At 36.4% G+C, this 20,737-nt stretch overlaps 1 protein-coding gene across 2 annotated transcripts in view; it reads right to left on the bottom strand.

Annotated features, from left to right (window-relative positions):
• Nucleotides 1–20,737, bottom strand: part of CARS1 (cysteinyl-tRNA synthetase 1) — a 33,254-nt gene that overhangs the window by 2,889 nt on the left and 9,628 nt on the right. For both annotated transcript variants that reach the window (XM_058806354.1, XM_058806355.1), the window contains exons 5-20: nucleotides 20,483–20,581; nucleotides 19,405–19,554; nucleotides 18,050–18,190; nucleotides 17,276–17,364; nucleotides 16,568–16,689; nucleotides 15,335–15,447; nucleotides 14,695–14,823; nucleotides 14,354–14,483; nucleotides 13,954–14,057; nucleotides 12,853–12,950; nucleotides 11,197–11,386; nucleotides 10,607–10,675; nucleotides 6,953–7,034; nucleotides 3,023–3,103; nucleotides 2,445–2,512; nucleotides 1,044–1,103 (exon numbers count right to left, since the gene is read on the bottom strand). In XM_058806354.1, coding sequence (XP_058662337.1) covers nucleotides 1,044–1,103; nucleotides 2,445–2,512; nucleotides 3,023–3,103; nucleotides 6,953–7,034; nucleotides 10,607–10,675; nucleotides 11,197–11,386; nucleotides 12,853–12,950; nucleotides 13,954–14,057; nucleotides 14,354–14,483; nucleotides 14,695–14,823; nucleotides 15,335–15,447; nucleotides 16,568–16,689; nucleotides 17,276–17,364; nucleotides 18,050–18,190; nucleotides 19,405–19,554; nucleotides 20,483–20,581 — 1,725 coding nt within the window. The remainder of the gene's footprint in view (nucleotides 1–1,043; nucleotides 1,104–2,444; nucleotides 2,513–3,022; nucleotides 3,104–6,952; nucleotides 7,035–10,606; nucleotides 10,676–11,196; nucleotides 11,387–12,852; nucleotides 12,951–13,953; nucleotides 14,058–14,353; nucleotides 14,484–14,694; nucleotides 14,824–15,334; nucleotides 15,448–16,567; nucleotides 16,690–17,275; nucleotides 17,365–18,049; nucleotides 18,191–19,404; nucleotides 19,555–20,482; nucleotides 20,582–20,737) is intronic.

The raw sequence follows: 20,737 nt of genomic DNA, 5'->3' as shown, positions 1-20,737 counted from the left end.
GTTTAAACCTGTAGAGAACCACTTTATAAAACAGATACATTGCAGAAACTCAAAATAATTTGCTTATAAACTCCAAAAACTACATCTGAGTCTAGCTAACTTGGTTCTTTAGTCAACACAAAGTGAATAGCTGCTATCATAAACATATTCAGCAATTAACTCACTGCAAAGGGGAACCACCTTTCCCAAGTTTCTTGTTGACAAGCTAAGGTTTTAATGCAGGTCACAGAAGAATCAGATGCAGTAACTGCACTGAAAACAAACTGAACTCTCCCTTGTCTGTAAACAAGCACATCTCAGAATCTTTTCCATGTAATTTTTGCCCTATGCCGGGGAATAACCTTTATTAAAAAATGAAAAAAGGTACTTGGAATTTGTGGCTGATAAATGCTATTTATCTTGTTTTATTTTTGTATGTGGTGCTCTCTAAAAGTTTTCGTCCTCTTATAACACAGGAATGTACTTCCTGTACTGTTAAAATCATCAGCATGGCAAACAATATTTTTTCTTATGAGTTGATCTCCTCTCTCCACTCCCCGTCCAAAGCCCAAAATCTTTGAGCTATGTGAATTTCAATCACAGAGATAAAACATTTCTCTGCTCAATCATAAGGAACAGGGGATTTCTTACAGAGAAAAAGAAAAAAAAAGGAGAAAAAGAAACCCTTTCACATATACCTATGATAATAGAAAGGGAATAAAATAATAAACAACACAAGCAAAATCATCTCTAACACTAACAAGCATCTAAGATGCTACTTTGTCAACTAGGTAATACTATTTATAGACTGAAATTTAAGTGCTACAAGTTCTTCCGTAATAAGTTTTTGCAGGCTTTAATTGTGTTTTCAAAAATGGCTTCTCTATCAGAATTGAAATTCCAAGCCTGAACTGCAAGCCAAAGGCATTCTGAGCAGGAAATTGTAAACAAAAAAAAAAGCAATGGAGACCTGGTCAAGGCTGGGCAGAGAGCCTGTGTTCTAATGGTCCTTCCTGCACGTGACCACTGCTGCCTACACTTTCCTTCAAAATGAGGTTACTTACTTCCTGCTGTTGTTTTTTCCTGGCTGCTTCTTCTTTCTTCCTTTTTTTCTCTTCTTCTATCTGTGAGAGGCAGTATTAGTGAGTAAAAGGTAAGGCACTATTCCATTTGGTTGTTTTCTACAAACCTGAGCCAGCTCCCCTGGATATCTAATTACAGACAGAACTGGCAGCATGACCTGCAGCAAACCCACCATGCCTTATAATTAGGATTGTCTGATACTTCCCACTGTATGACTTTGATTTCTTTTGCTTTTATTCACAGTTAAACCAGTTCTAACTGTTCAGAATGCATTTTGCATGCAAAATGGATACCTATAATAGAATACCTAAAATAAATTGTCCTATCATTTTAGGGGGAAAACTGTTTTGCAAATGACTTTTAAAAAAGACTGTATTTCAATGATATTTTAAGCTCTTGCCTCAAAATGTGAAGATATCACAGTTCCTCAAGCAGCAGTTGTATCACTTGATGTTCCTAGGGAAACAACTACCTAAATTTAGCCAACTTGCTAAAAATCCCATCTTGCACTTGCCTGGGAGAGACCTGTCAGTTCTCTAAGTGTTCTGCCAGAACTGAACATAATGCTGTTGCCAGGGAAAAGGGACTCTGGCTGCAGTTCCTACCCAGCAGCATTAAACAAATTGCCTTCAAACGTCACTCTGATGAAAACATCTGGAATTGACTAAAATTACTTCTCCCTTTTCTAAAAAACATCAACATGGAAGGAGAAATGTTGGAAAGTCTTTCATAGATTTCTAGTCATGATAGAATTTTATTATTTGGTAAAACTGAAGATGGACATATGAAGTGTTATTTTTAAATATTACAAAGTCAAATATTAATACTAGGAAGTGCCTAAAGCAGGGGATCTGTACCGACCTTGTGCATGTGAATTTAAATTCACAAGCTTTACAGAGCAACATGAATTCTTGTCCCCACATCCTGAGTATCTCACTAATCCATACTATATTAATTAAGATTTAGCCAGTACATTTTTTCCTCGCCTATCAGATGAATACAGATTAGTTCTATGGAAAATGTTGACTTCATTTGTACAAACAAAAGAAGTCTGAATTATCTCTCTGGAAGAAAAATTCCAATGAGAAGCTAAGACAGTTTGAATACAATATTGAACATGCCTTATTATATGAAGATCTTAAAAAGCAATGAAATAAAAAATCTTTGAGGTATTCACTAGGTCCCATACAAAGTTTTCAAGAAGCTGTTTCAAAAAATTGTTTTTTTCCAACACACTTAAATTTTTTGTATCAATTCTCTTATGTCATCTTCTGTGTTGCTAGTCTATGATTTTTCTTATGAATTATCAAAGAAATGTAAAAACATCCATAGCTTACACATTACTTTCAATTTTAAAAATATAGGATGCTTAAAATAATTACCTTTTTCTTTTCTTCTCTTTCTTTCAATAATGTGTCCTTATCCACTAATTTAACCACAGTTGGAAGTCCTGAAGAAGCAAAAAGAGATGGATTAATTTCTTGATTAGCCAAAGATAAATGTATTCATCCTGTGATAATTGTTTTATTTTTGCATGCTAAATGCAAATACAACTCAGTGGCTACTCAAAAGTGACTAAGAAATTAGGTGCTACAGAAAAAGGTGAAAAATATTGCAATGTATGTTTTTTTATTCTGTACATGTATTCCAATATACAGCTCTATAATATATATTAATATATATTAATATATATACACTATTATACACGATACATATTATGTGCTATTATATATAGTACATATTATACATATACATATACATATTATGTGCTATTATATATAGTACATATTATACATATACATATATATATATAACATATATATATGGTGCACATATGATATGCCATAGCTCTGCAATACTTGAGTTTACTGAATTATTCTAAATTTGTTTTCCCACTTCTTAGGAAAACATCAGGATTATAAAAACAGATCCTACAAATTTTCAGGAGATAACTGGGTACCTTCATGATCTTCAAATCGAACTCCAAGTTCAGGCAGGATGTCATCCCGAAGAGCATCACTCAACTGCAGCACTTCAGTTACTACAGAGCATGAAAAATACTTTTAGTGAAGTAAAATTTGGCCAAAGTATAGTTTTGTACAGCTACATAGTTACTTCAGTGCAATTAAGAAATTGCCACTCTCACACAGAGAGAGAAAGGTCTTTTCTTTTAATGTGATAACTAAGTCCTGCCTTATTGCAGCCACATAAAAAAGCAGCATATTTCTTTGCAGGGACTTGAAAATCATAATTGTCTTCCAAGATACCCTCACTGCTCCTGAAGAAGAACAGAAAGAAAATCCAAGGCAATTCAGAAATGATGCAACAATTCTGCCAGGGTATGGTGGAAGGGTATATGACTCAGGAAGATCCTAATGGTTACTATAGGATGTGCAATAAGAAAGGTTAAAAACCTAATTTTAGAAAATCACAAATTAACATATCCTGTGCTAAATCTAACACTGCCCTTTGAAGGACTATGATTTTGTTGATTTGTCAGAGGAGCTGTAATCCCAACACCCTCTTTATATTTCAAGCAATCTATTTACAGCAGAACAGAGAATTTTGGTTTAGCTTTCTGTGTGGTGACCAGGACATCACAGCTAATTATTTTTTTTCCCCTTGCAAACTTACCAAAGAGCCTTTGATGACAGCAAAGTGTAAGAACTTAAGATTTAGCTGAAATATATGCTATTTTAAGGGGAAAACAAATCTTCATACAAGATAATTTTTGGATAAGAAATTGTATCAGTTGAGAAGCAGCACAACAGTTAAGAGGGATTAAATTCATCAAAGAGGCCCAGTATGCTGCTGTTGTGAATTGTGGCATTTTTCATAGGCTGTCTGGTATTTAGGAAGAACACTTAGCAAATATAATAAGACAGATACTTGAGTTAGATGTGCTTATAATGAGCAGGTGTTCTCCCTTTCAGCAATTCTTAGCTGGTTAAACCCAAGAGGTACTCAGGGTCTCAAGGTTATTATTTCAGGGAGTGGAAGCTTCCATCCAGGGAGCTTCCTTAACACTGCACATTCTGGTAGATACAAGTACCATCCCTGAGCCTTCATCTCTCCCACAGCTCTCAGAGAGCTGCAAGTGAACAGCACTGACTATCCTAAAACCATGAGAAGGAGCACCCTGTTTCAGGGCACGGCTGTGCTCTGTGGCTCTCTTTGCACAGGAAACCACTGCAGTGCACAGAACATCTTCTGTTCTGCTGTAAACTGAGTCCTTGTTTCTCTGATCCACAGCAGTGACACACAGTGAGCCACAGTCATGTCTGATGCACCTCTAGATCAGCCATTAGGTAAACCAGGGATCAGATTCCCTCACTGGCTGTTGATACTAAAAGGTGTTTGCTTATCAAGAAACACTACTTATTCACCAGAACAGCATCTGCACAGTTACAGATGTTCACTTATCTAAAATCATGAATAATTGAAAGCTGAAGAAGAAGAAATCCATCAAGGAGAAATGTATAATGAAACATTCTTTTTGAGAGTACACATGCTCTGATCAATTCTATCATGCAGAGGAGTCAGCACCACACTTCTTAAAGCTGAGATGTGCCTGTTCTTTGCATGTGGCATCTCCAGAGCAAATATGTTTAGGATTGGGTAGGGGGTTGTTTGTGGGTTGCCTCAGGACATAAGGAGGCTCTCACTGAGGACAGTGACCAGGAAACCAGTGGGACAAATGCCTTATCACCAGTGCCCACCAACACCCCAGCAGATGGACACTCCTTGGGCCTGTGACTATTCCCCAGACCTCTTCACATTTTCTGTGAATTTCAAGCCAAAGAGCATCAGATGTGAAACAGATGCTGAGATGTTGTGAATCAGAACACTGTGATGGGAAGGAAAAGAAGAGCTTGAAAAACATCTAGAGAATGCTGGATATAAAGACTGGCAGCAAAAGACAAGAGCAGGCAATGCTACAATGAGAGAGTTCGTCCCAGTTCCGGTCAACTCCTGACATATTTGGAAGAGGGCAGAAGGTGCAGTGGGCACTGTGAGAATTACTAAGTCCATATTTGAATGCTACCCATTCTGGATGATGTAACATTTTTGCAGAGTACATATATTTTGATTATTATTAAAAACCATAGCTTTAAAAATGGCTATTCTGTGAAATGTTTTGTAGATACATTTTGAAAGTGCATGTGTGTGGATGGGAAAATTTGTAACAGAGGTTTACAGAGCCACATGTTTTTTATTTAACATCTGAGAATACTTAAAGCAATACTGATTGTTTTAAATAATATCTAACACAACCCTGCCAGCAACAGGCTACGATGGGGAAACTCCCTATGCCTACAGCCATGCAGAGGCAATATCCCCAGCCACTAATCAGAACAACTTTTACAGTAATTTAATGCTTCCTGCAAGCAAGAATTTAATAGGGGAAGGGAAAGAAATCTGTAGTATGTCAGTGCAGGTCCTGCCAACCACCAGTCAGCTTCCATATATCATATAGTTTAAAAGAAAGGTGCCTCCCTGGTCAAATTGCGGAGTGCTCCATACCCCAACCAAGCAGCCACTAGATCCAGTTTGATTCTCACTGTCCAGTGTATTTCAGGCAAAAAATCACTGCCTTCCAAGCAGGAAACTCAAGTGCCAGTAAGCATTTGAGCCAAGTGTGTTCTAAAAATGATCTCTGTGATATTTAAACCTTACCACTGCTAAAAGCAATGATCAATTTAGCTCAACCATCATAAAGCAAGGGGAAAAAAAAAGCTTCATATGAAGAAGTATGTTAAATACTAAAAGACTAATAAAGCTCACATTTTTGGCTGAGGATATACACACAAACCTCTTGAATTAATTCAAGTTACAGAAAATATTTACTATTGGAACTATTGGAACTTATTACTAAGCCTGTTTCTCAGCATCAATTAGGCCTATAAGAGTTTGACAATAATAACAAAGTAGTTACATTAGCAAATACAGTTTGTGCTTTTAATGTAAACTTATCAGCTTTGGAAGAACTCCAAACAGTAGCAGAATGAGAGTTCAGAGTCTTTTCCAGCTGAATAGGTTACCAAACACCACAAGTAATTTTTTGTTTCTGTGTAATATATGGGTTACTCGTACGTTTTATGTATATAAAAAAACATGCCCTGTTTTGCCTTCACATACAAATCCCAGTGTCAAAGTTTTAAGAAAACAAGAACCAAACACATGTTGAAGACATGCAAAATTCCACAGGGAACAACAGAAAATAGTAAGAGCTCCTCCATTAGGAAATATCAGTAAAATCAAAGAATGCTAAAGGAACAACCTTGTTAACACTATGTAGTTCTGCTGCCAACAGACACAGCATGATCAAAGCTTTTCAGAGGGATTTAAAAAAGGCACCTGAAACTTCTAGCAAACTCCCAGATGAATTCTCCAAAGAAAACACTCAATTACCATCAGGGGAGCTACAATTCCAACTATTCTAACAAATAGTGAACATCTTGGGCTATTTAAATGCAGACACTATTATTGTGTAGCAATCTGCACTTTCAAGAAAATGCAAGCTCCCCAGGGAAGAGATCATGGGTACTTTCATACTTATAAAGAAGGGAGCACCCTAACCTAGAAAAACAGCAGCTACACCTCATCATTCCAGAACTTTTAGATTCTTTAGGATATGAAAATTAGTTTAGCAGCCTAAAAGGATACCCAAATTAAAGAGACAGGCAGCAGAGATGCAAAAATTCAAAGCAGCTCTGATTTAAAGATGCCTTACTTTTATTCTCTAAAGAAGGAGAGACTATCAGCTGCCTCACACCCACAGCTCCATCCTGTCCCCCAGTTTGGTTCTTATGATCTCCAAGTCTCATGTGCAGGAAAAGTTCAGGAAAGTACAGAAAAGTCTCATGCACAGGAAAAAGTGAACTCTCACCTTTCTTCTCTCTGGCGATTTGTCGCACTCCTTCTCTGAACTCAGAAAGAACTTGGAGGTATGGCATCACTGTAGACTCAATCTGCAGGATCATTATTTCCATAGTTAGTTAATCATCATTTAGATATAAAACATGTCCCTACCCACTTCATATTTATGTGCTGTTGGATGGAATCTGACCCTCAAGGCAGATGTGTATCAATAAAAATTGTCATTGCTCTATTGATGTCAAAGGATAGATTAAAATTTGCATTAGCTGTCAATTTTGTGAAGATAAAATCAGCTTGTCAAGTTCAGCCTCTCCATTCCTTTTTCACCTCCTTTCAGTTAGATTCATCACTTCCACAAGGTCATGCCACAATCCAGCTAACTATAATGCAGTGCAGGGATAAAAACAGCCCTCAGATAAATTTGCTCTTTCATGTACTGTGTTGTCTTAGGCCCAGCTGTTTATCAGATAATAATACCATGTCAAACTTATTAGGACTAATTTTCATTAGAACCCAGATTTGTTCCTGAGATTTTTAGCTTATGCTAATTGCACAGACTGTGCAATTCTCTATATTCCTCTTACAACTCCCTCTCCCACCAGAAGTGGGGAAAGATTACTGTTGAATTATTTCAGGTGTAAGTAAACACTAGGCACAAAATCTCAGAGAAAAGGTCCTGTGAGTCTGGTCTCAATGGCAGTGAACAGCAGCAGCAAGCAGTTAGTAAACAGCAACAAAAACAACTACAGATGAGCTACAAAAACAACTACAGATCAGTAGTACAACTACACAATAACTACACTTCTCTGGAATCCCAAGAGGAAAAGCCAGGCCCTTGGGGGAAAGCCTAAACTAAAAGTTTAATTACTTTGGAGGGTGGGGAAGAGAGAAAAAAAATGCCAACTTTTGTCTCCTCTACAATTTCCACACGTCTTTCCTGTCTGTTTAATTTCCATGACAAATTTCTGTGCAATTAAGGGACAAGATAGTCTGTCATGATGGAAAAGTGCTCCTAAGAAAAGAACCAAGGAGTTCTGTTACAACCTTTCATAAATGTGAACACTGCGATCAGCTTCATAATCAGATCCAGTGCTGACAAGTCTGGCCCAAGGAAGAGACTGGAAAGTGAGGAACAGTCACATCTCCACTCCCCCACTGCACTGGAAATACCTCTTCATGGAAATAAAGTGGTATGGGGAAAGCAGACACTGTCATTACTTTATCAGTCATTTAAAGATGAAAGATTTTTATTTCCACAACAACTAACTTGAGAGAAATGCTGAATTCACTTGGAAAATGATATTATGGAACTGAGGCTTTCTGACTTCAAATATCTTACATACACTTTTCAAGTAAATTACTGACCCATGGTAATTAAGTTAGTTTTTCTTTCAGCACTTCTGAATTGGATTATGTATTTTTTGGAGATACTGACTCAATTGGTTCTTTCATCTCTAATTTAGACAAGGGAACAACTGGCCTGACCCACAGCCTTCTGTAACTAATGAAAAGTTCTTGAACCTTGGAAATTCACCTCCTTGAATTTGTGCTAAGATAAATAAGAATTTGCATGGAAGACTGAAAGACAGTATAATATTTAATGAAACAGCCAAAATATTTGTGATATTATGCATTTTTGTATTATAATGCTTAACACTAGTAATGATCTGGGTGATAAAGACAAAAGCTTCTTGAGTGTAAGAATTGTTAGCACAAGATTCTTCTGACAACTGTGCTAACAAATGTGGAATGTGTAAAACTTTCTGAAGAAAGGATGTTCTTTAATGTTTGTTTTTTGTATTCTTTCAAGCCTAATCAATAAGAAGGGAGATGTAATCCCTGAAACAGACAGCAGCTAACTGCAAATTCTAAAAGTGATGCCCAGGCTTTACAAAAACAAACTACTTGTTGGTAGAATTGCCTTGTTAAGGTTTAGGGCCTAGACATGCTACAATGATCTCAGACCTTAGGGGAAGTTAACAAAACTGGGGCAGAAGGATGGACCACTGATAGTGGACACAAAGAATGCCACAAAGAATTTACAGGCCACAAGGACGCTTGGCAGAACTCCCAAGATAAGGAAGAAACTCATAAAGCCAAGTCAGCAACTGTGCTGAATCAGCCCCCGCTGGGTAAAAGGTAATTTCAAACACCAACTCAGGGACCAACAACTCACAAGAACAGAAAGACTGAGCATGCAGACTAATTAGCATGGGAAGCAAGAAAATTATTAACCAAGAGGGGATAGAATACAAATTAATAAGAGAATTACATAACTTGTAGCCAGTGAACACAAGTTGCTTTGTTTGCCAAAATGCATAAATAGTAAAATGTTTTGATAGTTGGTGTGCTTGATTTGTGGAATACCACCGAGCATCCAGACTTGCACAACTCTGAAACAAATAATCAATGTTGCTCTTGAGGGTGTAATTACCGGCTTGTTGCACATGGGTAACAAATCCAGTTTTTGTGGGCAACAACATGTGTTAGCACAGGATTTTTTTTTTTTTTGCACAAGATTCTTCTCACTCTACTACCCTTGGCAGTGCTATTTTAAAGAAAGGACAGCCTCAAGCTATCACCAATCCTTCCATAAAGCATATCTATTGGAAACACTGCCTGAAGTGTTAAATACAAATTTAATTTTCATTTTCCCTAAAAAGGTAAGTGTTTAAGTTCTACCTTTCTTCTGAAATTCAAAAAAAATCTGACCTAAATTTAAAAATCACTGTTGATGGGTTATGTAGGCAATACAGAACATCTTCCTTATTACATTATTAATGGAAATTTCCACAAATAGAAGTATTTACATTGGCAATTATGGGATGAGTGTTCATTCCCATTCTTCGAACCATAAGCAAGCTTGCCAATTCTTTGATGACTAAGAAGTTAAGCCTTTTTTTTACACCAGAAATGTTTAATTTACTCCTCCTAAGGAGGAACACAAAGGTGCATGGTCACACCTTTAATGCAGAAAAATATTTGTAAAACAGCACTGATGCGTCCACAAGAGATTTTTGGCATGAACTAAGGGTGGATAGCTTTCACATGGAGTTATTTATCCTGCCTGCACCAGAAAACATTCCAGGTATTCCAGAGCCCACCAGCATTTTCATCAGCTACCCCTCAGGTATTTCCAGAAAAATTCTGCACCTAAAACTGTTGGGTGACTAAAGCAAAACAGCCTTTGAAAGCCACATAAGAACTGTGTCCGCAAATGAGATCAGAAGAAAAGATTGAAATGTGGATAAAACTCCAGCTGCCTCCAGGCTGGTTTCTGGTGTACCACAAAGAAGTTTAATCAGTATAATTACATTTTTGAAACTACTTAGCATACAAATACTTGTAATGAGTCTTTAGACTGTAACATGTGCTGCCTGTAGTTCACATGTGGTTTAGGAAACAGACTCATCATTCAGGAGACAAGATAATTCCTTTTCTGGTTGCTATACAATTTGTCTGTCATTAAATCAAACAAACCTATAAAAACCCCAGTGCTTGTAAAATAAAAATCCTGCTTCCTAAGCCAATTAATTACATCAGATTCAAAAGCTAAAAGCAAAAAGAATGCAATTCAGCTACATATCAGTAATGTCATCACTTTAACCTAAGCTCTCAGAGGATACAGAGTAATTTTGTTTAGTGCATTTTGTCCTTCACTTACATTTATGTTTTGACTAGTCCCTCCAACAGGAAAACCAATTGCATCATCACTTTCTATGGCACCAAAAATCTGGTAAAGGAAAAACAAAAGATTGTACACATCAATTCACAGGTATGTGAAAACTAAGCAAAATCACACATACTAGGCATTCAAATAGATCTCATTTAACCCAGAATTCACAACTCTGTTAAGATGAGGTTCTGATTTGTAATTGATACATACAAATTGATGCTCTGATGATGATCTGTAATTGATACATACATACACCATACAAAGCATTGGCTTTCAGATTTAGCTTTAAAGATGTCAGATTCTGACCTCATTTTTTCTACTAGCTAATTTCTCTTGAACGTATTAGGGGCTCTCCACTATTCAAAAAAAAAACATTAGCTGAAAACATAATGCAATATGGAGAACTCAGAATTGCTCCTGCACTCACTGCAGCTTGGGTTGTTTTGGCTGGGGGATGTGTGGAGGATCTCTAGTTTCCTGTAAGATTTAAACAAAGACTGTACAGATCCCTCCATACTTGAAAATACAAGTTATAACTGCACAGTGCAATAGCAACATTACTCCTTGCTGTTACATACCTTTAGCATTTGAGTGAGATAGGAGCTGATGTTTTCTAAAAGAAGTCTGTTTGGCATCTGTCTGGAGGATTTCTTTGCAGCAATATAGGAGTTACTCTGGCTGACTAACGAGCGCATTTCTTCTAAAACCGAGCGGGTGTCAACATTGTCACACAGTGCTTCGTGAATTGCTGCTTTCTTCTCGTAAAAACTGAGACAAAAAAGATTCTTTTTAACTACTCATGACAAAAACCCTGCAATGTACTCTGAAAAGTCTCTGTTAGAAGAGCAAGGGGACCTAAAAGTAAGATAACTTTTTGGTGGTTGTAGTTTGTATTTGAAAGAAACAGATGAACAAGAAAAAAGGCATTATCATGATCCTGTTTTACTGCTATAGACAAAGACAGGCAGCATAATCTAATTGGTAACAACTAACCACACAAATTACATCAAACAATTTTTCAGCAACTGGCCTTTTCATCCAAGTTTGTTGTTTTTTTTTAAGCAGTATAAATTGCTTATTTAGTATCTTCTTTTTATTACTTTCTTTACAGTATTGCTCTCCTATCCCTGTGTACCAGCCAAGTTCTCTGTTTAGAAGCTTTCCAGGAAGAAGCACCAATTTGGAAGCTAACACAAAGTAAATTGTCATGAAAATATTATAAGTAGATAAAAGGAATAAATTAATGCAAATCTTTTCATGTTAGTGACATGTTAGTAGGTATAATAAATAATACAATATAATAAATATTAAGTATCATTTCATGACACAAAGGTTTTAGGGCTTCAGACAATGTACTTTTTCCAAGAAAAAAGAAGTGGTAGAAGAAAGGAGACAAAACCAAATATCCACAAAGCACATCATCTATTTCTCCCACTTCTTTATCCCTTCCTTTTGACCTCTCCATTACTTATTGTCTCCCACCTTTTGAAATAAAGGGGTTCTCTCCACCAACCTCAAATTGAAGATAAAATTTTCAGAGCATATCGCTACACAGAAACATCTGCACTTAATCCTTCAATAGTAACATTAGTGACCACAACAGTGAACTGAACTAGGAAACAATTTTAGCACTGCCATGCAAGATGCCTCTATTTTAAATTTCAGACAAAAAGGAATTCATTTAGGAAGGTGTCTGCATTACAAATAATAATGGTTGTTTTGTTATAGAAGTTAAAAGACTGCAAAATTTGTATAATTGCCTCAACAACATATTTTCAAGCACTGGCACTGATCTTTGATGGTTTAGTCAGGTCATTTAACTTCTGTTTGTTACAGATAGCTTACTATACTTTGAAATATGTAAAATACTGTTTTTCCAGTATAATATTTCCAGTTGTATACACTGTGAATTATTGGTCATTTCTCAGAGACAAAACAAGATTTCACATAGTGAAGAAAATGACAGCTATCTAACAAATGAGTTCTTTCCCTTCACAAACATGGCAATGAGGCATGCCAGTGTACTTAACATAAACAAAAGGGAAATTAACAATTTAATCTATCCTTCATAAAGCTGTCCCAAGATTAAAATGATTGCTTGTGAAGAATTGGTATGTTAAGTGGGAATGCTACAGACATAAATATCACTCTTCACATTGTAAGTGATATGGTAAGGAAAAAGAATCAAAGATGAAGTGACACAATTCAGAGATAAGTAGGAACGCTCCTCTCACTTTTTGTTCAGCTCTACTTCTTGATTTTCCCATTTCTGAAACTGGCCTGTCACATCAGTGGGAGCTCGAAGAATATCCTTCACATTCAAAAAAAACTCCTGGAAAAGAAGAATATAGGTAGAAGTTGGTTTCAATTACACATAACCAATACTTACTATGAAAGGGGTCGTTATTTCTTAATGAGACTCCTAAACTTTATGGGTTCAATGCTGTTTCAGCCAGGATATAATGATGTTTCTCAAGACCATAAAACCCAATGAAGTAATTTTGCATAACTCTGTCAATCACAGTTGGACTGCAATTCATTTTTATCTCTTGCCCTGTTACTACATGATACCCTATGATACTCTAACACCAAGCTGCTCACACAAAAAACCTTTTAAAAATGTTTAGGCAGCAGTTCTTATGGCAGATTTTAAAGTGTGTTGCTAAAAATAGAAGCTGAAGAATAAAATAACTTTCTATAAAGGATCTGTTATGAATGGGCATCCAGCTCAGTAAAAAGTCATTTTAACCTGATCTGTGGCCCAAACCAAACATTTTACATAAAAAGCAGAACAGCTACAGCTGGAGAGACCAAGATCAACAATTTCAAACTGCTGTACAGTGTCCTTGTGGGAAATGTGAGTTTAAATTATGGTTCCAAACTAACCAGGGGCAGGAACTGTACCTAACCTCTCACTCAAGGCACAGAGGCAATGGCTCAATGTTTGTGGTGAGGAGACAAAGTGGGAACAATATTCCTTCTTCCCCTTTGGCTACATTTGTGTAAAGCCTGACCTGGTAGAAATGTTAGAGAGTGTCTGTTGGACTGAGCTCTATAAGCAACTGAGAAATTGATCTTGTGTGTAAGTGCCAAGCTGCTCAGAGATGTCAAAACTTGGAGAGAGCACCCAACTGCAGAGAAATGTAGCAGTCAGTGGGATTTACAGGACTTGAGAGTTTGATGGTATCTAAATAAGCACTGTGCCATCCCACCTGATGGATTCAGAAAGCAAACCCAGTCTGGGAATATGGCCTGCATATCCTTGGAGTTCTGTTCCTTGAAACATACATGGCAACACAAAGATTAGAGAGCTGGAGAAGAAATGGAAAACTTACATTCATAAACTTCTCATACTGAATAGCTGACTCCATGGTATTACTTGAATAATCCAGTGTATCCTTCCAAGAGTGCATGAGGAAAGCCAGCCGTAACTGTCGTGCTAGTAGCAGGTTTAAAATAAACAAGGAAAGTTTTTATAAGCTGTAACACTTTCATGGACTCCAATACTGCAGTGGCTAAGAACATAATCTTTAAATTCTTTACTATCACTACATCTACCAAAAAAAACCACAACCACTACCATCCATGCTGATAAATACCAACAAGGATGAGAAGAACAAGGAAGCTGTTCTAAAGTTAGCAAAGAAGACACCTGAAGTTACCCTGAATAAAAAAATTATCACAGTCACCACTCAAAGTACATCAAAGCCATTCCCATTCCAAAATAATTTTTACCTGTGTGTTTCTTCAGTGCATCTTTTATGGTAATGAAATTCTTCAAAGATTTGGACATTTTACAGCCAGCAATTGTTAAGTGACCAGTATGCAGAAAATACCGAACCCAGTGATCATTTTCGAAATATGCCTGCAGGAAAAAAACAAAACCCAAAGAAATGTTTAAAAGACTGTTTACATACATATGAAGTAGGAAAACTGAGAGAATAAAATCCTGAGAATCAAAATTTGTGTTTGTACAAAACACACATCAAGTTGAAAAGCTGAATTAGGGATTTGTGTAAGTTGCAGTCAAAGCAAAGCACGTTGCCCTATCACTGCAGGAAGGTCAGTTTGTTCACCTCAGACTGAGCCAGTTCATTGTCATGGTGAGGAAATCGGAGATCAAAGCCTCCTCCATGAATGTCCATCGACTCTCCTAGAACAGATCCACCCATGGCAGAACATTCAATGTGCCAACCTGGACGACCCTGTTAACAAAAAGGCATTACTTGGTTACTAGTGACTGTCTTCCTCTCCTGCCCCTGTCTCATTTCCTCATGCTGTTACTAAGAGTAAAAAAGATTATCAATCTCAGCTTCACAAAAGGAAACTGATTAAAAGATTCAGCCTGGCAATCCAGCCTGTAATGTTCTGATTATCTTTCTTACTGTTCTTTTAAAAGCTACACTAATATCTTTGATCACAAGGGCAAAAAAAGGAAACAGAATTTACTGCAGATAAAGCTTGTCTATTAACAGAGGCCAAACAACAAGTAACAGCCATGCTGACCCTGCATGCAAACTTCTGCTTAAAATGTATCACACTTGATACACATTCTAGATTATTAAATGAACGCTAACCACAGAACCTTAGGACTGAATATATAATCTCCACAATTTATACGGTGTTAATATGAAATGAGGCAAAAAAAACTTGTGTAACTCTGCTACTTAAATAAGCGAAGAAAATCCAAATCCTTATTATAAAGTCCTTCCTTACCTTTCCCCATGGAGAGTCCCATGAGGGCTCTCCTGGCTTGGAGGACTTCCATAAAGCAAAATCATTTGGAGAACGCTTCTCACTTAAGCGATCAGCTGAGATGCTCAGGTCACCTTTCAAAAGGGAAAATGTAAATGTATACATTTTATACCAGCATTACTGATTTTTGGCATTGCTCTATCTCACATAAAAATAACCTTAAGAAAATCCCAAAACAACAAAACCCCAAAACACAAACGCCCAAATCATTGAACCCTCAAAAATCCTCATTATTAACCTTGATAATCCTTTGGGGTTTGGTTAATGTTTGGCTGACAAGTATCAGCTGCACATCTACATTCTCTTACCAAGCACAAATCCAATACTGCAGTTATAGAAAAAGAAATACAGAAAGAAAAAAACCCATAAACATATACAAGTAAGACCGCAGATTCAATTCATTCCAAAGTTAGATGGATCTAAATTGAGACTATGATTGTCTTAATCTGCACATACAATCTGATAATAGAATATTTCTTCCCTAATCTCAGCTGCTGCACAGAATAGTTGGTATTTGTTCAATAACTACATTTACTCCTCTGTTACCTACTGCTCTATGAGTGTCCTGATTTCACCTGGTAAGAGTACTATAAAAAAATCTTTTAATATTTTTTTTGTAAACTTTCTGCATGATTTGCTAAAACTATACAACTTTAGGAGCAGATAACTAATGAGCTCCATTTACTGAGCAATTTAAGTTAATCCTCTGCTATAGCTTTATTCAAAAAAATCTATATTTGGATTTGTTTAAACACAACAAAGAGCTCTCAGTAGTAAAGAGGAACCCAAATATTTGTCATGAAATAACCCCAGCCTGATATGGAAAACTCGTGTCTGGCATGTGGAAGATCCAGGTTCAAGTCTTTGCTCCTACTCTGAGCCAAACGAATGGGCAAATAACTGGGCTATGGCCAAATGACTGAGTTATTCACAATTCTGACCAAAAAATCCCTCACTAACAAATAAAAAGCAACCCCAAACCATCCTAGGATTAATAACATTTCTTGGTATTTTCCAATTAAAAACTTTCAGGAAAGTACTGGCTCAAGCTACAAAACTTCGGCAAAGAAATTGGTAAAGGGAGTGCAGCAGGTAAATCATTAAGCTCTGATTGTGACTGATCCAAATGTCAGTGAAACCAGCTGAAGAGACCAATACATCATCAGTTTCTTCAGCAACTGAGCAAATCTTTACCTTCACCCTCTTGAAGAGCTTTCTGATCACCTACAGCTTCAGGCACCAACTTAGCATAGGAGTGTTTTTCACTGGCATCAAACTTCATAGTATCAAAGTATACAGATCCATTAGACACATACCTGAAAAGTTAAAGATCATTATTTAGCTAACTTTCTATCACAACTTAAGTGAGTTTTATCCCCAAAATGACTCCCATGAGTTTTCTAGTAACTCCACTCACATTATGGTACTGCTCAGTATTGTAAATATGACTTAGGTGAGCCTATGTTTTAAGGCCTTACCATATGAAGGCTTTGGAGAAATTGTTGGAAGTTATAATAAAATTATTTGAAGAGAAAACAGCAGCTATTGTTAAGCTTTTGAGAGGTATCAAGAAACAGTCATAAATTTTTACAAGTTGTAGTTCTTATGTTATTTGCAACTGATTTCTAACTATTACACGTCAATTTTGGACAATGTTTGAGGAAGACTAGCAATCAAACACAGTTCAAGTGAATGGGACTTTGACTTTAATGAACAAGGATTTCACCCTATAGTACATCATAAGAAGCACATCAGGTAAAAATAACAGCTTTTTGCAAAGAAACCTGAAATTTCTTTATTTGATGAAGAACGGCTCCTGGCAAAGACTACTGTTGCAGATGGAAACAGAGAAAACAGCTCACAGCTGAAAGCAATCATTTGAGCATCAGGTAGCAAACTTACCCATAACCATTATCCACAATCTTCTTCACAAAATCCACAATTTCTGGCACATATTCACTAACCCGTGTTAAAACATCTGGAGGTAAAACCTAGAGATAAAAAGCAGAATTAAATATATATATATGGAAATATGCACTAAACATATATGTTATGTATTGGTTACAATTTTGCTCAAAAGCAAGTGATAATAAAATCCAACACTCCTATTTCAAGCTTTCTGCTCTGAGCCAATGTGCTGTGGCCACTTTTCCTCAGCCTTTGAGGGGATTCCAGCTCTTCTGACAGAAGAGACAGCAAGTCCCTCTGATTTGCAGGTAAATAAATCAACCTTCACTGACCTGAACTACAACACAACATTTTATGTGTAACAGACAAATCTCTTCTTGGTGGTTACCATCACATAATTTCTTAATGGCTGAATACTCTTAAGTAGGCAGTCTAAATGCTGAGGTTGGCAGGGATCTCTTGTGCAGCCAACAGGTTCCAGCTCAAACTTTTTTGGACCAATTTATAATTATTTCCCCATGTTGCAGCAGAAGAATGGCAAGGAGAGCACACATTAAGTGATGTGCAACAATAACCACAACAGATTTAAGATTGTTGGATGGAAACAGAGCAAGTGCTAATTTAACACCTATCTATTAATATTAAAGTAATTTTCAATAAGGCTGAAATATGAGATTCTTGAAAGCTAATAAGGAGCTAAATTGTCTTCTGGGTACTCTAAGGCATGGCACAAACATATTTAGAAGAGAAAACAGTTCATTTACTTACGTTGAGTGCTTCCATATCTTTATGAAATTCCCCTTCCCAGAATTTGGGGAGCTTTGAGAATATGGAATTGTCAGTCACCTGACTGCCAAATTTTGAGTCCAGCCAGTCAGACAGCAAATCTTTGGCTTCTTCCAATAGTGTCTAGAAAACAATAATCATAAGAGCACCTGATCCAAGACTTGCCCTGTTTAAATTGTGCAGAAAGATCTTATTCTTAACAGAGAAAGAGAAATAAAGAATAAGACATGTGCAATGAGACACTTAATTGTGAATACAGAGTAATGCAGGTTTCTACCATATTTTTATCATATTGTTCTTCATAGATATAGATGAAACAACCACGGCAAGGAAGACAAACTGTTAAGTGGTATCTGTTTTGATACTGCTCACTTCAATAGGCATCTGGAGCTTATGCTGTAAACACCAGATGGGACCTGCAGTTGTATTACATTTTCTGTTCCACCACTGCTACTGGATAATCTAAAAAGAGGCCTTACTGTGCACATTGCTAAAAAGTGTCTGAAAGACTAATTTGGACATCAGCAAGGATGCCTTTTAGTCTTATATGAAAGGATTTCTATTTCTGACACTAGGATATAATGCAGAATGTATGATTGCTTAGATTTTAGGGTTTTTAAAAATTCCATTAGATCAGTATAGCCTTTTATAAAAGCACTTGATATTAGAATAGCTGGGCTTTAAAAAAAAAAGTAACATAATTCAGAGACAGGTTCTTCTCAAGAAGGGAGCACATAACCACATGTACCCCACAGTACTTATCACAAATAATCTGAAAGCAAGAGAAGATAAAAATGGAAATAATTTACAAAAAGACAATAACTACTAAAAATAGTTATACTGACTGACTTGATTACTGGACAGAACCATAAAGTGAACATGAATATTTGTCACTAAATGTAATTGTTTTTCATAAAAATAATCCTGAACACAACTTTGGGGGAGGTATTTTCCTCTCCGATAACAAACACTTGTGTGGAAAACTGACACCAGTATTGGAACATCAGAAATGTGTGTTCAGTAACCTATAATGAAATTAATTCATCAAGACAAAAAAGTTAAAGAGAAAGTGTAAGTACATAAAAGAGCAAAATCCTCATTGAAAAGGTTAAAAAAAAGTTATTGATAAAAACAGCATCCAAAAAGTCTGTAGTTGAACTGAAGAATCAAATTTCCTGTATTGAGTGCAAAGTACTAAAAATTCAGTCCCATCATTTCTCTTTTTATTAATTAAAGGTTCCATACGTCTCAGGGAATTACTACAAGCTACACAATATTTTTAAACCTCCTAACAATTATAAGCCAAATATAAAATATAAAAAGGAGCTCAAACTTACCTCATGACATCTGCTGATCTCTTCAGCAGGGAGCTTTGCTTGGAGAGCTTCTTGTAGAGGGTCAAAAGCAGACTTGACTGCATTTTGAATTCTTTCCAACATTTGCTTCTTATCTGGGTCTGTCGTTTCATTTAGTTTAACTGAAAAGAGCTACAATTAAAAAAAATAAATTAGAAAGCCAACTGCAGTACAGCAGCACCATGCTCCATACACAGGATATTATCTTAGCCACATTGTACCTTGCTAGTGATGAATAAGACATTGTGCCACAGAAAAAGCTTTGACATCAACTACTGAAATATGAAATATGCTCCTCATCAGAAATAATGGTGCAATCACAAGACTTTAGTTTGTACCCAATTTCATTTTTTCAGAAAGACTTCATAAATCACTACATCATCATCATAATTACTGCTGTTTTCATTTTCTGTGCAGCTGATCACCTTAATTGCACAGCTGATTACCACGAATTTGAAAAGGACAAGCTTTAATGTGAAACAGGGAGAGATTAAATGCAATGTTTAGGCAGTATGTCAGGCAAAGAGAGTTGGGCAAAATTTCCAAGCCTCCTATTTCCAGCCCTGTATTCAATTCATTAGAATGATAATCTCTTTGTAATCTGTAGCTCTAAAAATTACCAGAGAATCACCTTCCCTCACCTTCAGTCCTGAATACACAATTTATTAAATCCTTAAAGCTTTCCAGCCTTTTCCTTCCAAGGTCATCAAAGGTAAAAAGGAGAAACCTCCCAAGCTTTAAAAGATTATGGACAGACCACTGATCAAAAACTCTTTTAAAGGATTATTTTTAAAGTTTGAATTTCTAACACACAAACATCCAAATGCTGTTTGAGGACTCACAAATAAGTGCTAAGATGCCTTTTAAAGAATTTGTCAATTCTAAAGCAATGTAAAAAGCAAAGTGATGTGCAGTTCAAGTAACATTTCTAACATGTGCAGTACCAGAACTAAAAGAAGCAGAAAGTTTAAGGAGGCAGCAAAGTCTGAAGCATTCTCTAGATGCTTTCCTACATTACTGAGTGAAACCCTAAAACACAAGCAGAGATTACCACACTCACCTCTGAGGCAGTTCTAACATCTTCAAGCAGCTGATCTGGTGTGCATTTGCTCTCTCTGTATCGTTCAAAAAGGTGATTTTGTCTTGCTCTCTTGATGATCTACAAATCAGAAACATGAAAATATTTCTGTGAAGTGACACATAGTTATACAAAGTGCAGATAAAATCCATTATTTACAAAAGGCATTTCCCTATAAATTTAACAAGCTACAAGAATAATGTGCAATAACACAAATCAAACACACCATACACAGTT

The sequence above is a fragment of the Ammospiza caudacuta genome, chromosome 6 (genome assembly GCF_027887145.1).
Source record: "Ammospiza caudacuta isolate bAmmCau1 chromosome 6, bAmmCau1.pri, whole genome shotgun sequence".
Taxonomy (NCBI): Eukaryota; Metazoa; Chordata; class Aves; order Passeriformes; family Passerellidae; genus Ammospiza; species Ammospiza caudacuta.
This window is presented reverse-complemented; position numbering and strand designations above follow the sequence as displayed.